We start from the raw sequence: 22,132 nt of genomic DNA, 5'->3' as shown, positions 1-22,132 counted from the left end.
AACTGGCAAAAATATTTGGGGCAGGCAATGCGTTGCTCCCATTTAAATCTCAATTTTATACAGCCGTTTTATATACATATATGTACAGCACATGTAAATTGTCAATTCTCAGCCTACTGTGTATAGACTTTTGGATTAAGCTGTAGTGGTCAATGACATCTGACCTCTTTAAGCCACTAGCTTGTGTTGATTAATTGTTATATTACTCCTGACATACAGGAGCAGCTTTTAGTGTACAGTTAATTATAGGTAAGATATTTTTGTACTTGGTTAAAATATTGGCAAAATCACTGATTTATATATGGAAGTTTGCATGGATGTATTAAATTGTAACCTACATATGTAATCATGTTAAATTGCATGTGTGCTTTGTAACTGTATGTGAGTGCATTTTGAGTGCAACTTCTTTGTATGTTACAACTCACTATTGAGGTTATAGTTTTACTTTATTGATAGAATGTAATCTTGGATAAAATGTAGAGCATGGAGGGAGATGGTTCAGTTTTGTTGTGATTTTGTGGGAGACAACTCCAATTAATCAATTGTACAGGTATGTCCAAAATTAGAGCACTTGAAACTGAATTTTAAATTATACAGCTTTACTATTATTTTAAAATACAAGAACATAACTATTATCTTTAATTGTCCAAAAAATTACAATTCAGTCAAAAGAAGATACTGTAAATATAAACCTAAAATATTTAACTGAAGGATATTGATGAATCAATTATCTATTATCTTGATCTTTGCATTCCATTGCTTTTGCATTCCCATTACAGTTTTTATACCCCCGCTCCGAAGGAGAGGGGGGCATACTGTTTTACCCTTGTGTGTCTGTCTGTCTGTCTGTAACAAATTTTGGTTGCACTTTTCTCAGCAACTACTCATCGCAGATGCTTGAAAATTTAGCACAATCTTTGTTTAGGCATGCCATATGGTGGGATTCATTATTGTACGAATTCGATGTCAACTTCCTGTTTATCCGTGCATCTGTCAGTGCCATACATAACAAACTTTGGTCACAGTTTTCTCAGCAACTACTCATTGCAGATGCTTGAAATTTTAACACACTCTTTGGTTAGGCATGTCATATGGTGGGATTCATTTTTGTAGGAATTCGATGTCAACTTCCTGTTTATCCATGCGTCTGTCCGTACCATACATAACAAATTTTGGTTGTAGTTTTCTCAGCAACTACTCATCGCAGATGCTTGAAATTTTAGCACAATCTTTGTTTAGGCATGCCATATGGTGGGAAATATTTTTGTACGAATCTGATGTCAACTTCCTGTTTATCCGTGTGTCTGTCCATACCATACATAACAAATTTTGGTTGTAGTTTTCTTAGCAACTACTCATCCCAGGTGCTTGAAATTTTAACACACTCTTTGTTTAGGCATGCCATAGGTCGGGATTCAACATTTTTGTACAAATTCAATGTCAACTTCCTGTTTATTCATGTGTCTGTCTGTACCATACATAACAAATTTTGGTCGTAATTTTCTTAGCAACTACTCATCGCGGATGCTTGAAATTTTAGCACAATCTTTGTTTAGGCATGCCATATGGTGGGATTCATTTTTGTATGAATCTGATATCAACTTCCTGTTTATCCATGCATCTGTCCGTACCAGACATAACAAATTTTGGTTGTAGTTTTCTCAGCAACTACTCATCACAGATGCTTGAAATTTTAGCAGAATATTTGTTTAGGCATGCCATATTATGGGATTCATTTCTTACAAATCCGATGTCAATTTCTTGATTATCACTGTGTTTGTCCGTAACTGAAGTTGTGTATTCAAATCAGAGCGGGGGTATTATTAGTGAGCATTGGCTCACAGACTTCTTGTTAACTCCATCGATGTATGAGTAATAAATATTACTTTGAGTAAAAACATAATAAGGTATTTTAATATGCTATTTATAACCTTCAGAGACAATATGGGCCTGTATTCCTGGCTGGAGAAGAAGGAGGGTGGATTCTGGGGGGTGGTAGTTATCTTTGCAGCCTTTATGATCCAGATACCCTCCTTTGGGACTGCCCAGAGTTTTGGTATCTACAACATGTACTTGCTGAGGTACTTTAAAGATGTCAGTCCTGCTGCTGTGGCTCTGATTGGTTCAATCAATGTTGGCGTGTTCCTGGGCTCAGGTGAGTATAGAGCTACAGCCCAACAACCAAACCCCAAAACATATTGGTTATATAACTACCTCCCCTCCTATTGAGTATATTTATACCCCTGCTCCAAAGGAGAGGGGGGTATACTGTTAACTTTTATTATACCCCCGCTCTCAAGGATACTGTTTTATTATACCCCCGCTCCCAAGGAGAGGGGGTTTACTGTTTTACCCTTGTGTTACTGTCTGTCCATAACAAATTTTTGTTGCAGTTTTCTTCTCAGCAACTACTCATGCTGCTCAACGCAGATGCTTGAAATTTTATCACACTCTTTGTCTAGGCATATGCCATATGATGGGATTCATTTTTGTACAAATCCAATGTCAACTTCCAGTTTTCCATGCATCTGTCCTTACCAAATTTCCACCACAGTTTTTTCAGCAACTACTCAAGGCAGATGTTTGAAATTTTAGCACACTCTTTGTTTAGGCATGCAATATGGTGGGATTCATGAGAGCATATATTCATATCAGAGTGGGGGTAATACTAATGAGCAATGGCTCACAGACTTCTTGTTACTTATCCCCCTCTTTGGAATATATACAGCACCTCTAGATTATGAGGTTAAAAAGAGATTAGGACTTGCATCTCTCTTGGACACATTCATATTGATGTTTGAGATACTGTATTTATATTGCATCAAATTTATCAACACTCAACAATGAGTTCAACTCCATAATGGAAGAAGGATTACACATAACAAAGATTGAAAATAATCATCTTTATGTATATTTCAGGCCCCATTGCTACATTTCTTATGAACCACATGAGTCATCGTAAAGTAGCACTGCTTGGAGCCATCCTTAGTTCTGCTGGACTGATAGCGATGCCTTTTGCCCCAAATCTGGTTTATATGTATGGATTCTATGGAGTGTTGTCGGGTAAAGTTTCAAAAACTGAGAATATTTGTATACTACTAGGACTGGCCAATAATACTGATATTCTGGTATATTGTGGTATGTTGACAAAAAATATCATATTGCAATACGTTTTTGTAATACCGATATACTAGCAAAATGTTTGGACTCATGAATTCTAACATATAAAATATAACGAAAAGTTGTCATAAAGTTTTGTGATCATGCCAAACAGTAAGACAAAAGCTGTTGTATGGGGTGTATTAAGTTGCATAACTGTAATTCAATCAACAGGATATCTTTTATTGGTTATTTATCATAGTTATGTACATTCTACATGTAAAAAAAAGTTAATACAACAAGAAAATTCCAATTAAATTTTTGTTGAAAATATTGCAATACATATCACAATACAGTAAAAAAAATATCGCAATATATCACAATACAAAATTTCTAGCCAATACCCAGCCCTAGTCAATGCACTGTTTGATATATATCAGCACTATAACCCTGGTTTGTAAAATAGTTGGACCAGGGATAGGACTATATAATTCATTGTTTGTGAACATTTTTCAGGTCTTGGTTTTTGTTTGGTCTACGTCCCATCCCATGTACTCTCTGGATTATACTATGATGAAAAGAGAAGTCTAGCAACAGGACTAGCCACGAGTGGTTCTGGTATGGGTGCCATCATTTTTCCTTTGCTTGTGAACTTTCTGGTAGATACCTTTGGCTGGAGGGGGTCTTTCTATATAGTATGTGGAATCAGCATGCAAAACATTGTTTTTGCCAGTTTGCTTAGACCAGTCCCTGAAAAGTTAAAGAGGAGATATAAAGATGCTGCAAAAAGGAGGGAGGCTGATCCTGGTGATATAGAAGACACAGTAACTGACAGTGTGAAATCAAAGCAAGAAAAACAAATTTCTACCTCTACTCTGCAACTTCTTTCAGTAAAGTCTTTAGCTGAGAAAGAAAAGGGGGATAATGAACAATTGCTTACAGAAGATTCAAAAGTTCCTCTGTCTGAAGATGACATAGATTTGTCCTTACAAGAGAAACTAAAGCAAGGCTCAGATCAGCAAAGCTTAAAACAGGACTCAAATTTGGAAAGAACAAAGGAAGACTCAAATTTGGAAAACTCAAAGAAAGATGGAAGCCTAAGAACTCCAAAGCAGGACTCAACCTTGGAAACCTCAAAGGAGGACACAAATTTTGAAACCTCAATACAAGACTCAAATTTGGAAACCCCAAGGCAAGACTCAAATCTGGAAAAATTAAATCAGGGCTCAGATATGCAAAATTCAGAGAGTAAGAAAGAGACTGAGGAGGTCATAATGGCCTCTCCTATAGGCAGCCCAGCTAAACTTATTAAGCAAGAGAGTTCTGAAAACGAGGAGGATGCTCTTTGCAAGAACAATGAATTACCAAGAAACAGCCTAAATGAAGTTGAAAAGTTAGCCCTTAACAAGAAAAGCACCTGTTCTATTCTGTGTGACTATGCTTTTATAATCTTCTTTGCCAATAACATCTTCTGGAACATGGGAGTTGTGATTATCTTATTATTTGGCCCTCAGTATCTTCTTTATGTTGGACTGGATGAGCAATCCTCAGCATTAGTGTTCAGCATTGGAGGCATCGGAGCATTTATTGGCAGCATTCTTGGTGGACTTTTAGGAAACATCAAGAATTTACGACTGGACATTGCATATGTTATCATAACTGTGATAACAGGGTTAATTTGCCTAATCATGCCTGTTCCAATGTTCCACTCCTTTGGAGGGTTAGTTTTCTTGTACGTTGCTTTCTCAGTGATGGCAAATATGATATCTGGGCTATTAGTGGTAGCTGTGGCATCCATTGTTGGAGCAGATGCCATAGGAACAGGGATGGGTTACATCATGCTGGCTAACGGTATTGGCAGTATAGCTGCACCACCACTGATTGGTAAGACCCTTAGGGAATGTATCCCCAACTACCCAAATTCCGTCACCATAAGCGAAAAACACGTCAGGTTACTCTCTGAATTATTTTTTTGATTTGTTTCTTGTTTGATACACTTAGTAATGAACTTAAACATTGTTTTCAGAACTATGTAAAAAAATTCAGTAATTGGGCTCATACAAAACTACTATAAATAGAATGCGTATCACATCCGTGTACATTACGTCCAGTGAACCGGCCTAAATCCGTCACCAGGGCCCTCTACAATATGTCAACGTATTAATTAGGAATTTTTTTCCAGTTTAGTTTTTTTCTCCCTTCATTTTAAACTTGTAAACATAGAAAATAAGTTTTGAGGATTTAAAATCGCATTAAATTGTATTTAGGAAAAGTATCAAAGAAAAAATAACGTTATAACGTATTTTATATGTAATAACATCACGGTACGTTATCTCCAACGTGTAGCTTTTTAGGGCAAATTAAGATGAAAAATAAAATATTTTAGCCATATTCAGTATGGTATGTCATATTAATCCTTTGGCAAATACCTTCATAAATATGACTGATATGTAAAAATGAGCATATTGACGCACATGTCGGAGGTATTGATGGAATAGCGCATAAAGGAAAAAGTACTTACTGATTTCACATAAAATAGGATAGATGCAATAGATCACGTGTAATTGTTATTTATTTTTGACGCATTCTTGAACTTGACTATAATAATTTCTCGGCATTTGATTGAAGATTATAAGCATGTATTCGTTTACAAACAGAGCAGAGTTTCCCGAAAGTGACAGAGTTAGGGTAGTGACGGAGTTAGGGGGTTTGGCGATATTCATCAGAAAAAAATGTATTGGTGAAGGAATGAAAAATGATCATATCAATTGAGTGAGAATCAGAATTATGGGAAAAAAGAATGCAATTCAAGAGCATTCTTTTATTAATAATCTACATACACATAACATCTAAAATGGATTTGACCCTATTAACATGTAAATATTGGGCATAATACATGTATAATTATTGTAGTGTCCATGAAAAATTTACGGTACAGTTGAAATGAATTTCCTTTTTACATTAATAAATAGATGTCAGATTACTTTTCCATTTGTTTTCATGGGCACATCTGATATCATACTTCTTAAAACTATCAGTTTTTGATATTAAAAAAAAAGAAAACTTTGGTACTGATAAAATTATTTATCAAAGAAGGAAAATTCACATATATAAAATAATTTGGATATATACAAGTGTATGTAGATTGTACATGTTAAAGAAATCTCAGTATGTTTACTATAATACATCTATAATTCTTTGGAAGTTTAGAGGGTTCAAGGGTGAGATATAATAATGTCCTTTTGGTTTGTCTGTAGGTTGGGTGTATGAAGTAACAGGCAGTCCAGACGTAGCATTCTACATTGGCGGATCCTTTATCATCTTTGCCGGGCTACTGATCATCCTAATTCCTGTCATAGACCACTTCACTGAGGAAAGCAAACCAACAGGGAAGAAACCAGACCAAATACAGAGGGAATGTCTGAATGTTTACTGTATGTAAACTATGTAATAACACATGGGCATAAAACAGAAATATTTTAATGGGGTAATCAGAAATGAAAATACATTTCTCATATTCAGTGATACCTATGCTTTATTTTTTTAAATTTCCTATGTACAGTTGAACTTTGCTATGGATATGTCTAAGTGAGTTGAATGTCCCAACATTTTCCTTGTGTAAATTTACTCTCAATATCTCAACCCTGGATATCTTGAAGTTTTTTCTTGGTCCCATTGAGTTTGAGATAACAAGGTTTGCCTGTTTGTCTTGTTTTTCTGAATATATATAATTTATATATGTATTGAAGTGATTGTTGTTAAGATAATTATTTATTCATATAATGTATAATGCACCTTCTTTCTCTCATAACAGTACATGACATTTTAAGAAGTTGTAAAATACAAAACTGGATGATAAGTAGTGGGACTATGTTTAAATTATCAGTGAGACATACATCTTCACTTCTGTAGTTTTTGAGCATCTGGCTCCGGGATCATGAAACTGTCTTAAATTTAAGTCAGACTTTTGACTTAAATTTAAGATTTAGACTTAGCTAAGATCGCTTACTTAAGTGGATCACAAAACGATCTTAGCAAAAACTTAGTTAAGATTTGTCTTAGTTAAAAAATCCTTTATTGTCATAGTAACCCACGCGGTGTTTAGAGCGTATACGGTAAATGTGGAACTCTCCAATGTTTTGGAGATACAATTTTCGTCTGCTTACATTAGTTACGCAATGGATGCAGAAACTCCCAAAAAACGATCAAGAAAAAGTAACTGGGACCCCAGGGACGAGATTACATTAGTGGAGGAGGTACAGAAGAGGGAGAAGGTACTCTTCGGAAAATTAGACGGGTCAGGGAGGACTTCTGTTGATAAGACAAAGGCCTGGAAAGAGGTCACTGACCTAGTCAATGCGTAAGTGTTGACATATCACATTTTCCCCAAATCATTATACATTGCCACAAAATAAAAAATTGATGAAAACTAATTGAAAAGAAAACCAATGATGTCTTAAAAATCTACTAGACTGTGGCAGTTTCAACGGTGTTCATACTATCAGTAATGCAGCTATATACTGATATATACATGTAGGCCAAGCTGTTATACGACAGCACAACCACTAACGAACTTAAAAACTCGGACTGTGCATTACAACAGCTGATTTTAAGCAGATAACTCATGCATATACAAGATACAATAGTCTCAAGATTTTAAAATACTGTATGCAATTTAGTAGAAAAGCAAAATACACAAAAGGGGAAACCCGAAAGCTATAAATAGATATTGCAAAGCATGTATGTATTCTTTATTATGGAAAATAAAATATTAAAAATTAACCACAATGTAAGAAACATTAAATTTCTATATATATAGTTTGTTAAATAGATTCATTTTTTTCGTAGTGGAAGTACATTTAGTTCGTGCAGAGATGTGAATGAAATAAAGAAGAAATACCAGAACATCAAACAGAAAGGTATGATGCTCTTCTGATAATCTATAAATACATAAAAAAATATTAGATGTACTTTGTTAAGATATTTAGGTTTATGCGTAATAATTAAAATAAAATATTGATTATATAACAGTGCATGCCCAAGGGATTTTAAGATTAAACAAATTTTCTTATCCCCCACACCAAAAAAAAAAAAAAAAAAAAAGAATATATTATAATAAAAAAAAAAATAAATAAATAAACAAATTAAAGAAAATAAAAGCATGGGAATTTTTCAATATTTCTTTCAATTTAATGTCTGATTAGGAAATTCTAATTGTGTAAAATGTTAACATAGAATCTTAAAAATGTTTCCCAGAAACTTTAAATTAACAAAACCTCATATATTTCTAAAACATTACAAAAAAAATTTATTGAACTGAAAGTTGTACATTTTCCCATTTTTCATCAAAGTATGTGTCTTGGTCAAACATAATGTTGTTTATCTAAATAGATATCACTTCTTTAGTGATAGAGGCAACCTACTTAAGCAAATTAAGATACATGTATTTGAATTTTGGAAGGAAAAATTTTGTTTGTGTTATTTATCTTCAACGCTGTATTAATAAATGATGTCAATACTATAAATTTTAAAAATGGGATCAACATTTATTTTCACTACAAAATGTCTTGAATTTAAAACTGAGAAAATTGTCGTCATGCGCAAAATTCCCCATGGGAATTTTCAAAAGTTGGCATGTATGGATTGTCACCATTCAATTTAATATCTCTATTGTAGCAAAAGAAAAGAGAAGTGTGATTTTGAACCCTAAGACTGGGGGAGGGAAAAAACCATCATCCCCGAATGTTAGTGAACAGTTGTTGTTGGACAACTTGGAAGGCAGACCAAGTCTATGTGGCCTTCCGACTGGAATAGACACTGCAGCTGGTAATGAATAATAATAATAAATGAATAAGCTTTTAATGCACAATAACATTAATGATTAATTTCATTTAGTGTATGGTGAACTATTAAAGTATTAAAAAAAAGATGAATTTTACAGGGATAATTTTTGTTGATAGAGTCATCAATAAAAAAAAAATATGAATGAAAAAAAATCAGATCAATCAATTATCAAAAATCTGAGATATGAATTTGAATGTATATTCAAAAAATTATGTAAAAATATTTATGCCCCACTGCAGGGGCATTATGACACAACAAGTTAAATTAAAAAAAAAATCATTCTTGCAGAATCAGTTGTGGATTTCTTGGATGACAACCATGCCTTGCATGAATTTGATTTGACTAGTGAGACCACTCAGCTTGAGCATTTGTTTCCACAAACACAGCCTCTGCCCTCCACATCTACCACTTCATCAACAGAGCTTCATTTGAAAGTTACACCAGAAATGCTTCTTCAAGAAGAACTAATCAACATCAAAGAAAGAAGAAAGCTTATAAAAGAACAACAACAGCTTGTCCATCTTCAGAAACAGCATGTAATGTTAAAAATTAAACAGAAAGATCCCTTTTTCAATTTCGAACACCTTATGAATGAAATGTAAATTTTTTTGAATACGTAGTAACAAATACACTGGTTTTTGCATGTGCGATGTGCCTGACATCACAACAGATGTATCAACATCCATGTATTACAAAGCTGCAATGCATGCCTTTAACTATTTGTATTACTGTAATGGGAGCAGTAATGCTTGGGTGTTGATACATTTGTTGTGACGTATAACATCATAGTTAATTCTTATGAGCTTTTCTGATCACAATTTGTCTGGCGTCAGTCTGTCTATATCTGTCTGTAAACTTTTAACTTTTATTTCGCCTTCTTCTTTCCTGTCCTCTGGCTGATAATTAAGTGTCTCTGTGGTCAAATTAAATTTATTAAGTATGTAAAATGTATTCTTTACACATTGAAAACATCCATCCAATTATTCTCATACTGTATGTGTATTTCCAAACATTATGACATCATTATGATATTTTGTATCTACGTACATGCTATAATTGGTTTCTCATAAGTATGTGCATTTGCTATAATAATTCACTGAATGTTTTATTCTTCTTTGTAGAATTTAGGATCTATGACTTTGCATTATTAAATTTGTTTAACACATTAATAGCAATCAATATATTGATAAAATTTTTGACAAGTGGCATTGTATTACTGTACTACTGTTATAACAACTGCAGTATAATCACTAGTACTGGTAAAAAAGGGTTTTCTTGTGGATATGTATAAAAGAGTATCTTCTGCATAAATAATGATCATGTCATTATTCTAGTTGTAGTTTTTGTTACAAAATTTATCAATACCTCATGTATTTTAACTCTACACTGCTTGCACGCTGTATTAATTTCATAATTCAGTGTGATTGTAAGAATAAAAGTATACCATAGAATCAGACCTCATTAGTATGCAGTTTATAGAGGTTCCTAATTTATGAATGATAGTGGCTGTATACTTGCATACATTTAAACTTTTCATGGCATTTTTCAAATATTTATGCCTTACCACCTGCAGTAAAAATTTCTAAAAAGTTAAAAGTAGAGAACTGCATGTATCTTTAGTTCTTTACCTTTCATCTTTATTATATGCATTTCTTCTCTCTCTGATGTTGCAATACTATAAATACTATATTTGTACTTTTTTTGGATTTACAGACAAATTGTATACATACTAAATCCATCATTTACTGCTTTGAAATATTGGTAATTCTTGTTGTTGATTCAGTCCACTCTTTTTGTTCAAATTACATTTTAGTATCTATGATATATATGTTTTTGTTTTTCTTGACAATTTTCTTTAAAATTTGCTTCTATCAAATGGAAAGAAAAACTGAGTCTTATACAATAAGCCATATGTTATATCAATTCAGCTTTTGATTCAAGTATCAAAGTTTAAAAAAAGCAATAAGACATATTCAGTGTTTTCTAAAATCCTTCATTGAGCATTGATATCACTGACAATCAACTAACATGATATATGTATAATAAAACTCACAATTTTCCAGTTTGTTTTTTTTTAATTTAACAGATGTTGTACATGTTTATAAATACAGTATAATTAATTCCCATCATTTTCTGTTCTTTGAAATTGTTAAATCTTTAGTGGTATATTTTCTAAAAGTTGTTATTTTAAGAAAAAATATACAAGTTATTATCACTGAGTACAATTCCATATACTGTACATATGTCAGAAACAAATGGGAATATTGAATAAGCTTTAATTTACTATTAATTGTTATCATTTATCTTGTAATTTTTTTATTTGAACATCTTTTATATAATTATTATTGTTTTGTTTGGATGACAATTTAACTTTAAAAAATGCCCATACACATTGATAGTCAAAACAATATGACAATGGTGATGCTTTAGGTTATGTAAAAAACATAATGTGCTTATTAATACATTGCAAAATATCCCATTTTAAAGTCAAGAGTTGTTTCCCTTTACGCAGTCATGCATAAGCATGCATGTGCTAAAAAAAAATTGCACTGCATTTAATTAGAATATTTCTCTTATTGAAATATAAAATAATTAAAGTACATTTAATGCATTTGAAATGTAAAATAAAGTACAATGCATTGGTGCATGTTAATTGTAAATTGAACTTCATCATGCATCCATTTAGAAACTGTTTAACTAAATTGTTATGAAATAGACACAACAATGAAGGATAAACTTTACAAACTAATATGCTGCATATACACGAATAATCAAATTGATTTGGGCCAATTTTTTTTTTCATAATTCAGTTCAAAATGCAAGATTATTAATTAACTTCATGAAAATAAAATTTTTTTACATTGTTAAGTTACACATTTTTTCCCTCATGTGTCATTTGTTGGTAGTTGATATTTTACTGCATTGTTAATGTTGAAGGAAAGTTAAGCAATCATATTATTATCATTGCTTTCATTGCAATAAATTTGTTTTATTTTCATTATAAGTATCTTGTGTCTCATAGAATGACTCACAGAGTGTCACAAAAAAAAAAAAAGAAAAAGAAAAATACTACACTGCAAGACAATCCATATTGACACTTGCTGCTTTCAAGAAATATGAGATGAGATATAGAGAGGGAATAATTTTTATGCCCTATAATAAAATATTTAGGAGTATATAGAATATGTCTGACTGGCTGTGTCGCCAAAAATTTTAACTTCATAACTTATGAATGGAGGTGGTATGGTTTTCATATTTAAGATGAATATTCATTATAACAAGACCTTTCTTTCATGTATGACCTCATGACCTTGACCTTTAAGTGTGACCTATCTTTAATAAAAATAACCCACCTCGGCTATAACTTCTGAAGGCTGGTGATAGCTAGCTAGGGCTTTCATGATTCACACATGAATTATTTTTACAAAACCTTTCTTTGGGTATCAGCACTTTTGAATTCATGACCTTGACCTTTGAGTTTGACTTACTTTAACCTCAGCCTTAAGCTGCTTAAAGGGGGCTCCAGTTTTCATAAATCTTATATAATAGGAACCACAAATAAAGGGAAATTTCCTTATTATAACTACATGTAAATAACGGAATATAATATACTGGTAGAACTATTAAGGTAAATATATTTCATATACTGGTAGTTGTAATAATTGCTAAAACGAACACAGAATATTACTATTAATGATAATGATTTATCACACTGACAGATACATACTGAAATGTAATGGTATGTTTGTAACCTTACAACAATACCAATGATGTACTAGGTACAGAGAGTGATACAACAGTGCACTGTGTGATTTAACTGATATTGGGAGAAAACATTAAATAAACTGCAAGCAGTATAAATTTATAAATGACTTCTGCTTTGTGATTATGACTGTATATTATGTAAGAACTGAACAAGTTATAAATTATTATTCTTTCCTAGTTTCTCATGAATTAAGAAGAGAATGGCCTGAGATATTAATTAGTAATCAAAACATTGTCTGGCAATGAGTTCTCTGTATCCAAAACCATTGTTGTTACCGTGATTGATCTCATCCACATCTGGGCCGGCTATGATTAGGTCACGTGGGTCAAGGGACACAATATCTTGCCTCAGGATCCCTATGTTATGCAGGACAACACAGGTTATCACATACTGACAGGCTCTTTCTGGGCTTGTTCTAAGGCCAATGGAAAGGCAAGGGAATCTTCTCTTTAGTATGCCGTATGTCTGCTCGATAAGGACTCGTGTTCTACACAGTGCACTGTTGTATCGCTCTCTGTACCTGACATCATTGGTATTGTTGTAAGGCGTCATTAGATATGTCCGACAAGGGTACCCGGAGTCCCCCAAAAGTATACCATTATGCTGACCTGAAAAATCATGAAATTAATATATTAAAAAAAAATAAATTCAGAATTACTAAAAGGTCTGGAAAGCAAAATGATGAAGATTTCAGTATGATTCAGCAGATGTTGAAAATATTTTAACTACATGTACATATACTAAAACTCAAATTGCGTTTATTGTCTGCCCTTTATGGGCCATATGACTTTATCATTTGAAAAAAAAAAAACCTTAAATCTACTTTATGTTAGTACATATAATTACTGATAAACATTACAGTTTTTTTCCTGTTCCTTATTTAGTTTTGTTTTATTTGCCATATTTTTCTTATACTTATTACATATATATCTTCAGGGAGGTATAGGAATATCACAGTTAAGTAATAATATTCCATCAAAATTCAGTTAAAATTAACTGCATGTGATATTATTTACCATTCTCAAACTGCTGACAGAGAACACTTTCTCGGAAAACCCTTGAATCATGACAAGATCCTGGCCACTTGGCAACACAGTTGGTCACCATAAAATTAGCATCACAGGTCATCTGAAATATGATCAAATTAAACATTTTAATGTTTTTTTTTTAATTTAAAATCATTTTGAATCAAAAAACAATTACCATGACATTTAAAGAATGATATCCTTTTCTATTCACATAATCAGGCTCATTTTCAGTAGGAGTTTGGATGCGGATAAAAGTACCATCAACACATCCCAAGACACCAGGGAACCCTATGTCATGGTAATTGTTTTTTGATTCAAAATGATTTTAAATTAAAAAAAAAACATTAAAAGAGCTAAATAAGCTTACAATGATTTAAATTTAGAAATAAAGTAGGCAATAAATCTGCTTATATGTGAATCCATCACAATCATTGACTTTAAAGATAAATAACATGCATGTATTATGAAAATTAAATTTACAAAGTTTAACAATAAAAAAATGTTTAATTTGATCATATTTCAGATGACCTGTGATGCTAATTTTATGGTGACCAACTGTGTTGCCAAGTGGCCAGGATCTTGTCATGATTCAAGGGTTTTCCGAGAAAGTGTTCTCTGTCAGCAGTTTGAGAATGGTAAATAATATCACATGCAGTTAATTTTAACTGAATTTTGATGGAATATTATTACTTAACTGTGATATTCCTATACCTCCCTGAAGATATATATGTAATAAGTATAAGAAAAATATGGCAAATAAAACAAAACTAAATAAGGAACAGGAAAAAAACTGTAATGTTTATCAGTAATTATATGTACTAACATAAAGTAGATTTAAGGTTTTTTTTTTTTCAAATGATAAAGTCATATGGCCCATAAAGGGCAGACAATAAACGCAATTTGAGTTTTAGTATATGTACATGTAGTTAAAATATTTTCAACATCTGCTGAATCATACTGAAATCTTCATCATTTTGCTTTCCAGACCTTTTAGTAATTCTGAATTTATTTTTTTTTAATATATTAATTTCATGATTTTTCAGGTCAGCATAATGGTATACTTTTGGGGGACTCCGGGTACCCTTGTCGGACATATCTAATGACGCCTTACAACAATACCAATGATGTCAGGTACAGAGAGCGATACAACAGTGCACTGTGTAGAACACGAGTCCTTATCGAGCAGACATACGGCATACTAAAGAGAAGATTCCCTTGCCTTTCCATTGGCCTTAGAACAAGCCCAGAAAGAGCCTGTCAGTATGTGATAACCTGTGTTGTCCTGCATAACATAGGGATCCTGAGGCAAGATATTGTGTCCCTTGTTCCACGTGACCTAATCATAGCCGGCCCAGATGTGGATGAGATCAATCACGGTAACAACAATGGTTTTGGATACAGAGAACTCATTGCCAGACAATGTTTTGATTACTAATTAATATCTCAGGCCATTCTCTTCTTAATTCATGAGAAACTAGGAAAGAATAATAATTTATAACTTGTTCAGTTCTTACATAATATACAGTCATAATCACAAAGCAGAAGTCATTTATAAATTTATACTGCTTGCAGTTTATTTAATGTTTTCTCCCAATATCAGTTAAATCACACAGTGCACTGTTGTATCACTCTCTGTACCTAGTACATCATTGGTATTGTTGTAAGGTTACAAACATACCATTACATTTCAGTATGTATCTGTCAGTGTGATAAATCATTATCATTAATAGTAATATTCTGTGTTCGTTTTAGCAATTATTACAACTACCAGTATATGAAATATATTTACCTTAATAGTTCTACCAGTATATTATATTCCGTTATTTACATGTAGTTATAATAAGGAAATTTCCCTTTATTTGTGGTTCCTATTATATAAGATTTATGAAAACTGGAGCCCCCTTTAAGCAGCTTAAGGCTGAGGTTAAAGTAAGTCAAACTCAAAGGTCAAGGTCATGAATTCAAAAGTGCTGATACCCAAAGAAAGGTTTTGTAAAAATAATTCATGTGTGAATCATGAAAGCCCTAGCTAGCTATCACCAGCCTTCAGAAGTTATAGCCGAGGTGGGTTATTTTTATTAAAGATAGGTCACACTTAAAGGTCAAGGTCATGAGGTCATACATGAAAGAAAGGTCTTGTTATAATGAATATTCATCTTAAATATGAAAACCATACCACCTCCATTCATAAGTTATGAAGTTAAAATTTTTGGCGACACAGCCAGTCAGACATATTCTATATACTCCTAAATATTTTATTATAGGGCATAAAAATTATTCCCTCTCTATATCTCATCTCATATTTCTTGAAAGCAGCAAGTGTCAATATGGATTGTCTTGCAGTGTAGTATTTTTCTTTTTCTTTTTTTTTTTTTGTGACACTCTGCGAGTCATTCTATGAGACACAAGATACTTATAATGAAAATAAAACAAATTTATTGCAATGAAAGCAATGATAATAATATGATTGCTTAACTTTCCTTCAACATTAACAATGCAGTAAAATATCAACTACCAACAAATGACACATGAGGGAAAAAATGTGTAACTTAACAATGTAAAAAAATTTTATTTTCATGAAGTTAATTAATAATCTTGCATTTTGAACTGAATTATGAAAAAAAAAATTGGCCCAAATCAATTTGATTATTCGTGTATATGCAGCATATTAGTTTGTAAAGTTTATCCTTCATTGTTGTGTCTATTTCATAACAATTTAGTTAAACAGTTTCTAAATGGATGCATGATGAAGTTCAATTTACAATTAACATGCACCAATGCATTGTACTTTATTTTACATTTCAAATGCATTAAATGTACTTTAATTATTTTATATTTCAATAAGAGAAATATTCTAATTAAATGCAGTGCAATTTTTTTTTAGCACATGCATGCTTATGCATGACTGCGTAAAGGGAAACAACTCTTGACTTTAAAATGGGATATTTTGCAATGTATTAATAAGCACATTATGTTTTTTACATAACCTAAAGCATCACCATTGTCATATTGTTTTGACTATCAATGTGTATGGGCATTTTTTAAAGTTAAATTGTCATCCAAACAAAACAATAATAATTATATAAAAGATGTTCAAATAAAAAAATTACAAGATAAATGATAACAATTAATAGTAAATTAAAGCTTATTCAATATTCCCATTTGTTTCTGACATATGTACAGTATATGGAATTGTACTCAGTGATAATAACTTGTATATTTTTTCTTAAAATAACAACTTTTAGAAAATATACCACTAAAGATTTAACAATTTCAAAGAACAGAAAATGATGGGAATTAATTATACTGTATTTATAAACATGTACAACATCTGTTAAATTAAAAAAAAACAAACTGGAAAATTGTGAGTTTTATTATACATATATCATGTTAGTTGATTGTCAGTGATATCAATGCTCAATGAAGGATTTTAGAAAACACTGAATATGTCTTATTGCTTTTTTTAAACTTTGATACTTGAATCAAAAGCTGAATTGATATAACATATGGCTTATTGTATAAGACTCAGTTTTTCTTTCCATTTGATAGAAGCAAATTTTAAAGAAAATTGTCAAGAAAAACAAAAACATATATATCATAGATACTAAAATGTAATTTGAACAAAAAGAGTGGACTGAATCAACAACAAGAATTACCAATATTTCAAAGCAGTAAATGATGGATTTAGTATGTATACAATTTGTCTGTAAATCCAAAAAAAGTACAAATATAGTATTTATAGTATTGCAACATCAGAGAGAGAAGAAATGCATATAATAAAGATGAAAGGTAAAGAACTAAAGATACATGCAGTTCTCTACTTTTAACTTTTTAGAAATTTTTACTGCAGGTGGTAAGGCATAAATATTTGAAAAATGCCATGAAAAGTTTAAATGTATGCAAGTATACAGCCACTATCATTCATAAATTAGGAACCTCTATAAACTGCATACTAATGAGGTCTGATTCTATGGTATACTTTTATTCTTACAATCACACTGAATTATGAAATTAATACAGCGTGCAAGCAGTGTAGAGTTAAAATACATGAGGTATTGATAAATTTTGTAACAAAAACTACAACTAGAATAATGACATGATCATTATTTATGCAGAAGATACTCTTTTATACATATCCACAAGAAAACCCTTTTTTACCAGTACTAGTGATTATACTGCAGTTGTTATAACAGTAGTACAGTAATACAATGCCACTTGTCAAAAATTTTATCAATATATTGATTGCTATTAATGTGTTAAACAAATTTAATAATGCAAAGTCATAGATCCTAAATTCTACAAAGAAGAATAAAACATTCAGTGAATTATTATAGCAAATGCACATACTTATGAGAAACCAATTATAGCATGTACGTAGATACAAAATATCATAATGATGTCATAATGTTTGGAAATACACATACAGTATGAGAATAATTGGATGGATGTTTTCAATGTGTAAAGAATACATTTTACATACTTAATAAATTTAATTTGACCACAGAGACACTTAATTATCAGCCAGAGGACAGGAAAGAAGAAGGCGAAATAAAAGTTAAAAGTTTACAGACAGATATAGACAGACTGACGCCAGACAAATTGTGATCAGAAAAGCTCATAAGAATTAACTATGATGTTATACGTCACAACAAATGTATCAACACCCAAGCATTACTGCTCCCATTACAGTAATACAAATAGTTAAAGGCATGCATTGCAGCTTTGTAATACATGGATGTTGATACATCTGTTGTGATGTCAGGCACATCGCACATGCAAAAACCAGTGTATTTGTTACTACGTATTCAAAAAAATTTACATTTCATTCATAAGGTGTTCGAAATTGAAAAAGGGATCTTTCTGTTTAATTTTTAACATTACATGCTGTTTCTGAAGATGGACAAGCTGTTGTTGTTCTTTTATAAGCTTTCTTCTTTCTTTGATGTTGATTAGTTCTTCTTGAAGAAGCATTTCTGGTGTAACTTTCAAATGAAGCTCTGTTGATGAAGTGGTAGATGTGGAGGGCAGAGGCTGTGTTTGTGGAAACAAATGCTCAAGCTGAGTGGTCTCACTAGTCAAATCAAATTCATGCAAGGCATGGTTGTCATCCAAGAAATCCACAACTGATTCTGCAAGAATGATTTTTTTTTTAATTTAACTTGTTGTGTCATAATGCCCCTGCAGTGGGGCATAAATATTTTTACATAATTTTTTGAATATACATTCAAATTCATATCTCAGATTTTTGATAATTGATTGATCTGATTTTTTTTCATTCATATTTTTTTTTATTGATGACTCTATCAACAAAAATTATCCCTGTAAAATTCATCTTTTTTTTAATACTTTAATAGTTCACCATACACTAAATGAAATTAATCATTAATGTTATTGTGCATTAAAAGCTTATTCATTTATTATTATTATTCATTACCAGCTGCAGTGTCTATTCCAGTCGGAAGGCCACATAGACTTGGTCTGCCTTCCAAGTTGTCCAACAACAACTGTTCACTAACATTCGGGGATGATGGTTTTTTCCCTCCCCCAGTCTTAGGGTTCAAAATCACACTTCTCTTTTCTTTTGCTACAATAGAGATATTAAATTGAATGGTGACAATCCATACATGCCAACTTTTGAAAATTCCCATGGGGAATTTTGCGCATGACGACAATTTTCTCAGTTTTAAATTCAAGACATTTTGTAGTGAAAATAAATGTTGATCCCATTTTTAAAATTTATAGTATTGACATCATTTATTAATACAGCGTTGAAGATAAATAACACAAACAAAATTTTTCCTTCCAAAATTCAAATACATGTATCTTAATTTGCTTAAGTAGGTTGCCTCTATCACTAAAGAAGTGATATCTATTTAGATAAACAACATTATGTTTGACCAAGACACATACTTTGATGAAAAATGGGAAAATGTACAACTTTCAGTTCAATAAATTTTTTTTGTAATGTTTTAGAAATATATGAGGTTTTGTTAATTTAAAGTTTCTGGGAAACATTTTTAAGATTCTATGTTAACATTTTACACAATTAGAATTTCCTAATCAGACATTAAATTGAAAGAAATATTGAAAAATTCCCATGCTTTTATTTTCTTTAATTTGTTTATTTATTTATTTTTTTTTTTATTATAATATATTCTTTTTTTTTTTTTTTTTTTTTTGGTGTGGGGGATAAGAAAATTTGTTTAATCTTAAAATCCCTTGGGCATGCACTGTTATATAATCAATATTTTATTTTAATTATTACTCATAAACCTAAATATCTTAACAAAGTACATCTAATATTTTTTTATGTATTTATAGATTATCAGAAGAGCATCATACCTTTCTGTTTGATGTTCTGGTATTTCTTCTTTATTTCATTCACATCTCTGCACGAACTAAATGTACTTCCACTACGAAAAAAATGAATCTATTTAACAAACTATATATATAGAAATTTAATGTTTCTTACATTGTGGTTAATTTTTAATATTTTATTTTCCATAATAAAGAATACATACATGCTTTGCAATATCTATTTATAGCTTTCGGGTTTCCCCTTTTGTGTATTTTGCTTTTCTACTAAATTGCATACAGTATTTTAAAATCTTGAGACTATTGTATCTTGTATATGCATGAGTTATCTGCTTAAAATCAGCTGTTGTAATGCACAGTCCGAGTTTTTAAGTTCGTTAGTGGTTGTGCTGTCGTATAACAGCTTGGCCTACATGTATATATCAGTATATAGCTGCATTACTGATAGTATGAACACCGTTGAAACTGCCACAGTCTAGTAGATTTTTAAGACATCATTGGTTTTCTTTTCAATTAGTTTTCATCAATTTTTTATTTTGTGGCAATGTATAATGATTTGGGGAAAATGTGATATGTCAACACTTACGCATTGACTAGGTCAGTGACCTCTTTCCAGGCCTTTGTCTTATCAACAGAAGTCCTCCCTGACCCGTCTAATTTTCCGAAGAGTACCTTCTCCCTCTTCTGTACCTCCTCCACTAATGTAATCTCGTCCCTGGGGTCCCAGTTACTTTTTCTTGATCGTTTTTTGGGAGTTTCTGCATCCATTGCGTAACTAATGTAAGCAGACGAAAATTGTATCTCCAAAACATTGGAGAGTTCCACATTTACCGTATACGCTCTAAACACCGCGTGGGTTACTATGACAATAAAGGATTTTTTAACTAAGACAAATCTTAACTAAGTTTTTGCTAAGATCGTTTTGTGATCCACTTAAGTAAGCGATCTTAGCTAAGTCTAAATCTTAAATTTAAGTCAAAAGTCTGACTTAAATTTAAGACAGTTTCATGATCCCGGAGCCTGGAGTGTTTTAAAATGAAATCATCCTTCAAGCCTTTTTTTTTTAAATTTCTTTTAAGTGTTGCATCAATCAGTTTTATTCCACTTTAACCCTCTAAATTTGTGCAATATTATTCATGAAATTTATATGAAGCATATTATTTATAATACTTGGAAAAGTTTTTTTTGATTGTTATCAAGTTTAAATGTTTTAGAATTGTCACTTGTTATAGTATACACATATATGAAGTGGCAAACTGCACATATCTGTGTAGCTTAATTTGAGAATTTTGTTTATACACAAAGCTCAGGGAATTTTTTACAATAAAATAAATTTTGCCTCTGAAGTATGGACTTCTGATTTTTGGAACAAGGTTTATCCCACTACTCCAGCCATTAAGTGCCCTCTGGGATAAAATGTATGAATTCACTAATTTTTGTGGGGTTTAATTTTCAATGTTTTGGTGGGATGAAGAAATAAATTTATGTCCTCCATGAAATATACAATTTCAAATACATATCAACACTTCAACCATGAAATCAAATACCCATGAATCAATATTTTTTCATTTAACCAAAAATTTCACCCCTTGAAAATTTGCGATTTCACAATATACAGACTCGTCCTGGACCTCAAGTTACTTGACAATGTTATGAACTTTGACCTAGTTATCCCAAAATTTAAAAATCGCCTTCTTCCATATCTAGTATGCAATGCTTTCACAGTTAGAAAGAGCTACCAGCAGTGCATGTTACCAAAAGTAACTTATCAATCAAAATTTGATTAGGCATACTGTAATCACATTTTTGTTGGGTTCATTTTTCGTGATTTGATGAAAAAATGTCTGTTCCTGGGGATTTGATTTTGTGGTTGACAGTGTTGAGTTGTTAAACAATTGAAATTTTACATTTGTGAAAGACATGAATTTGTGGGTTACTTCAAACCAAGGAAACAATGAAAATTAACCCCACACACACAAAAAAAATAGTGATTTCACACTATTTGAAATGCTGACGGGACTTTTTCAGCACAGCCAGATTACTGAATGTAGTGACCATCTTTACTTAAACAAATACTTGA

The 22,132-nt window shown here is 31.6% G+C and overlaps 5 protein-coding genes across 5 annotated transcripts; 3 read left to right on the top strand and 2 right to left on the bottom strand.

The window, feature by feature from the left end:
- Positions 1-458: 458 nt before the first annotated feature.
- Positions 459-6,698, top strand: LOC133186084 (monocarboxylate transporter 9-like). Its single transcript, XM_061321365.1, has 6 exons — positions 459-550; positions 1,938-2,155; positions 2,920-3,063; positions 3,616-4,088; positions 4,272-4,983; positions 6,357-6,698. Exons 2-6 carry the CDS (start codon positions 1,945-1,947, stop codon positions 6,539-6,541), a joined length of 1,725 nt encoding a protein of 574 aa, XP_061177349.1. The 5' UTR covers positions 459-550; positions 1,938-1,944; the 3' UTR covers positions 6,542-6,698.
- A 578-nt stretch (positions 6,699-7,276) lies between these two features.
- On the top strand, positions 7,277-9,545 carry LOC133185106 (uncharacterized). The gene is made up of 4 exons (XM_061320164.1): positions 7,277-7,459; positions 7,948-8,018; positions 8,776-8,925; positions 9,232-9,545. The coding sequence occupies exons 1-4, from the start codon at positions 7,278-7,280 to the stop codon at positions 9,543-9,545; spliced, it is 717 nt and encodes a 238-aa protein (XP_061176148.1). The 5' UTR covers position 7,277.
- Positions 9,546-12,545: 3,000 nt separating this feature from the next.
- LOC133186083 (putative nuclease HARBI1) lies at positions 12,546-14,021 on the bottom strand. Its single transcript, XM_061321363.1, has 3 exons — positions 13,913-14,021; positions 13,726-13,837; positions 12,546-13,317 (listed from the first exon to the last, which is right to left on the bottom strand). The coding sequence occupies exons 1-3, from the start codon at positions 13,913-13,915 to the stop codon at positions 12,926-12,928; spliced, it is 507 nt and encodes a 168-aa protein (XP_061177347.1). The 5' UTR covers positions 13,916-14,021; the 3' UTR covers positions 12,546-12,925.
- A 239-nt stretch (positions 14,022-14,260) lies between these two features.
- On the top strand, positions 14,261-15,172 carry LOC133185105 (putative nuclease HARBI1). Its single transcript, XM_061320163.1, has 2 exons — positions 14,261-14,372; positions 14,781-15,172. Exons 1-2 carry the CDS (start codon positions 14,261-14,263, stop codon positions 15,170-15,172), a joined length of 504 nt encoding a protein of 167 aa, XP_061176147.1.
- A 3,380-nt stretch (positions 15,173-18,552) lies between these two features.
- On the bottom strand, positions 18,553-20,821 carry LOC133185103 (uncharacterized). Its single transcript, XM_061320162.1, has 4 exons — positions 20,639-20,821; positions 20,080-20,150; positions 19,172-19,321; positions 18,553-18,866 (listed from the first exon to the last, which is right to left on the bottom strand). The coding sequence occupies exons 1-4, from the start codon at positions 20,818-20,820 to the stop codon at positions 18,553-18,555; spliced, it is 717 nt and encodes a 238-aa protein (XP_061176146.1). The 5' UTR covers position 20,821.
- Between the last annotated feature and the right edge of the window lie 1,311 nt (positions 20,822-22,132).

The sequence above is a fragment of the Saccostrea echinata genome, unplaced genomic scaffold (genome assembly GCF_033153115.1).
Source record: "Saccostrea echinata isolate AGI-Se365-2 ecotype Australia unplaced genomic scaffold, CSIRO_AGI_Sech_v1 ptg000012l, whole genome shotgun sequence".
Lineage (NCBI taxonomy): Eukaryota > Metazoa > Mollusca > Bivalvia > Ostreida > Ostreidae > Saccostrea > Saccostrea echinata.
The sequence above is the reverse complement of the archived record's forward strand: the minus strand, read 5'-3'. Positions and strand labels throughout refer to the sequence as shown.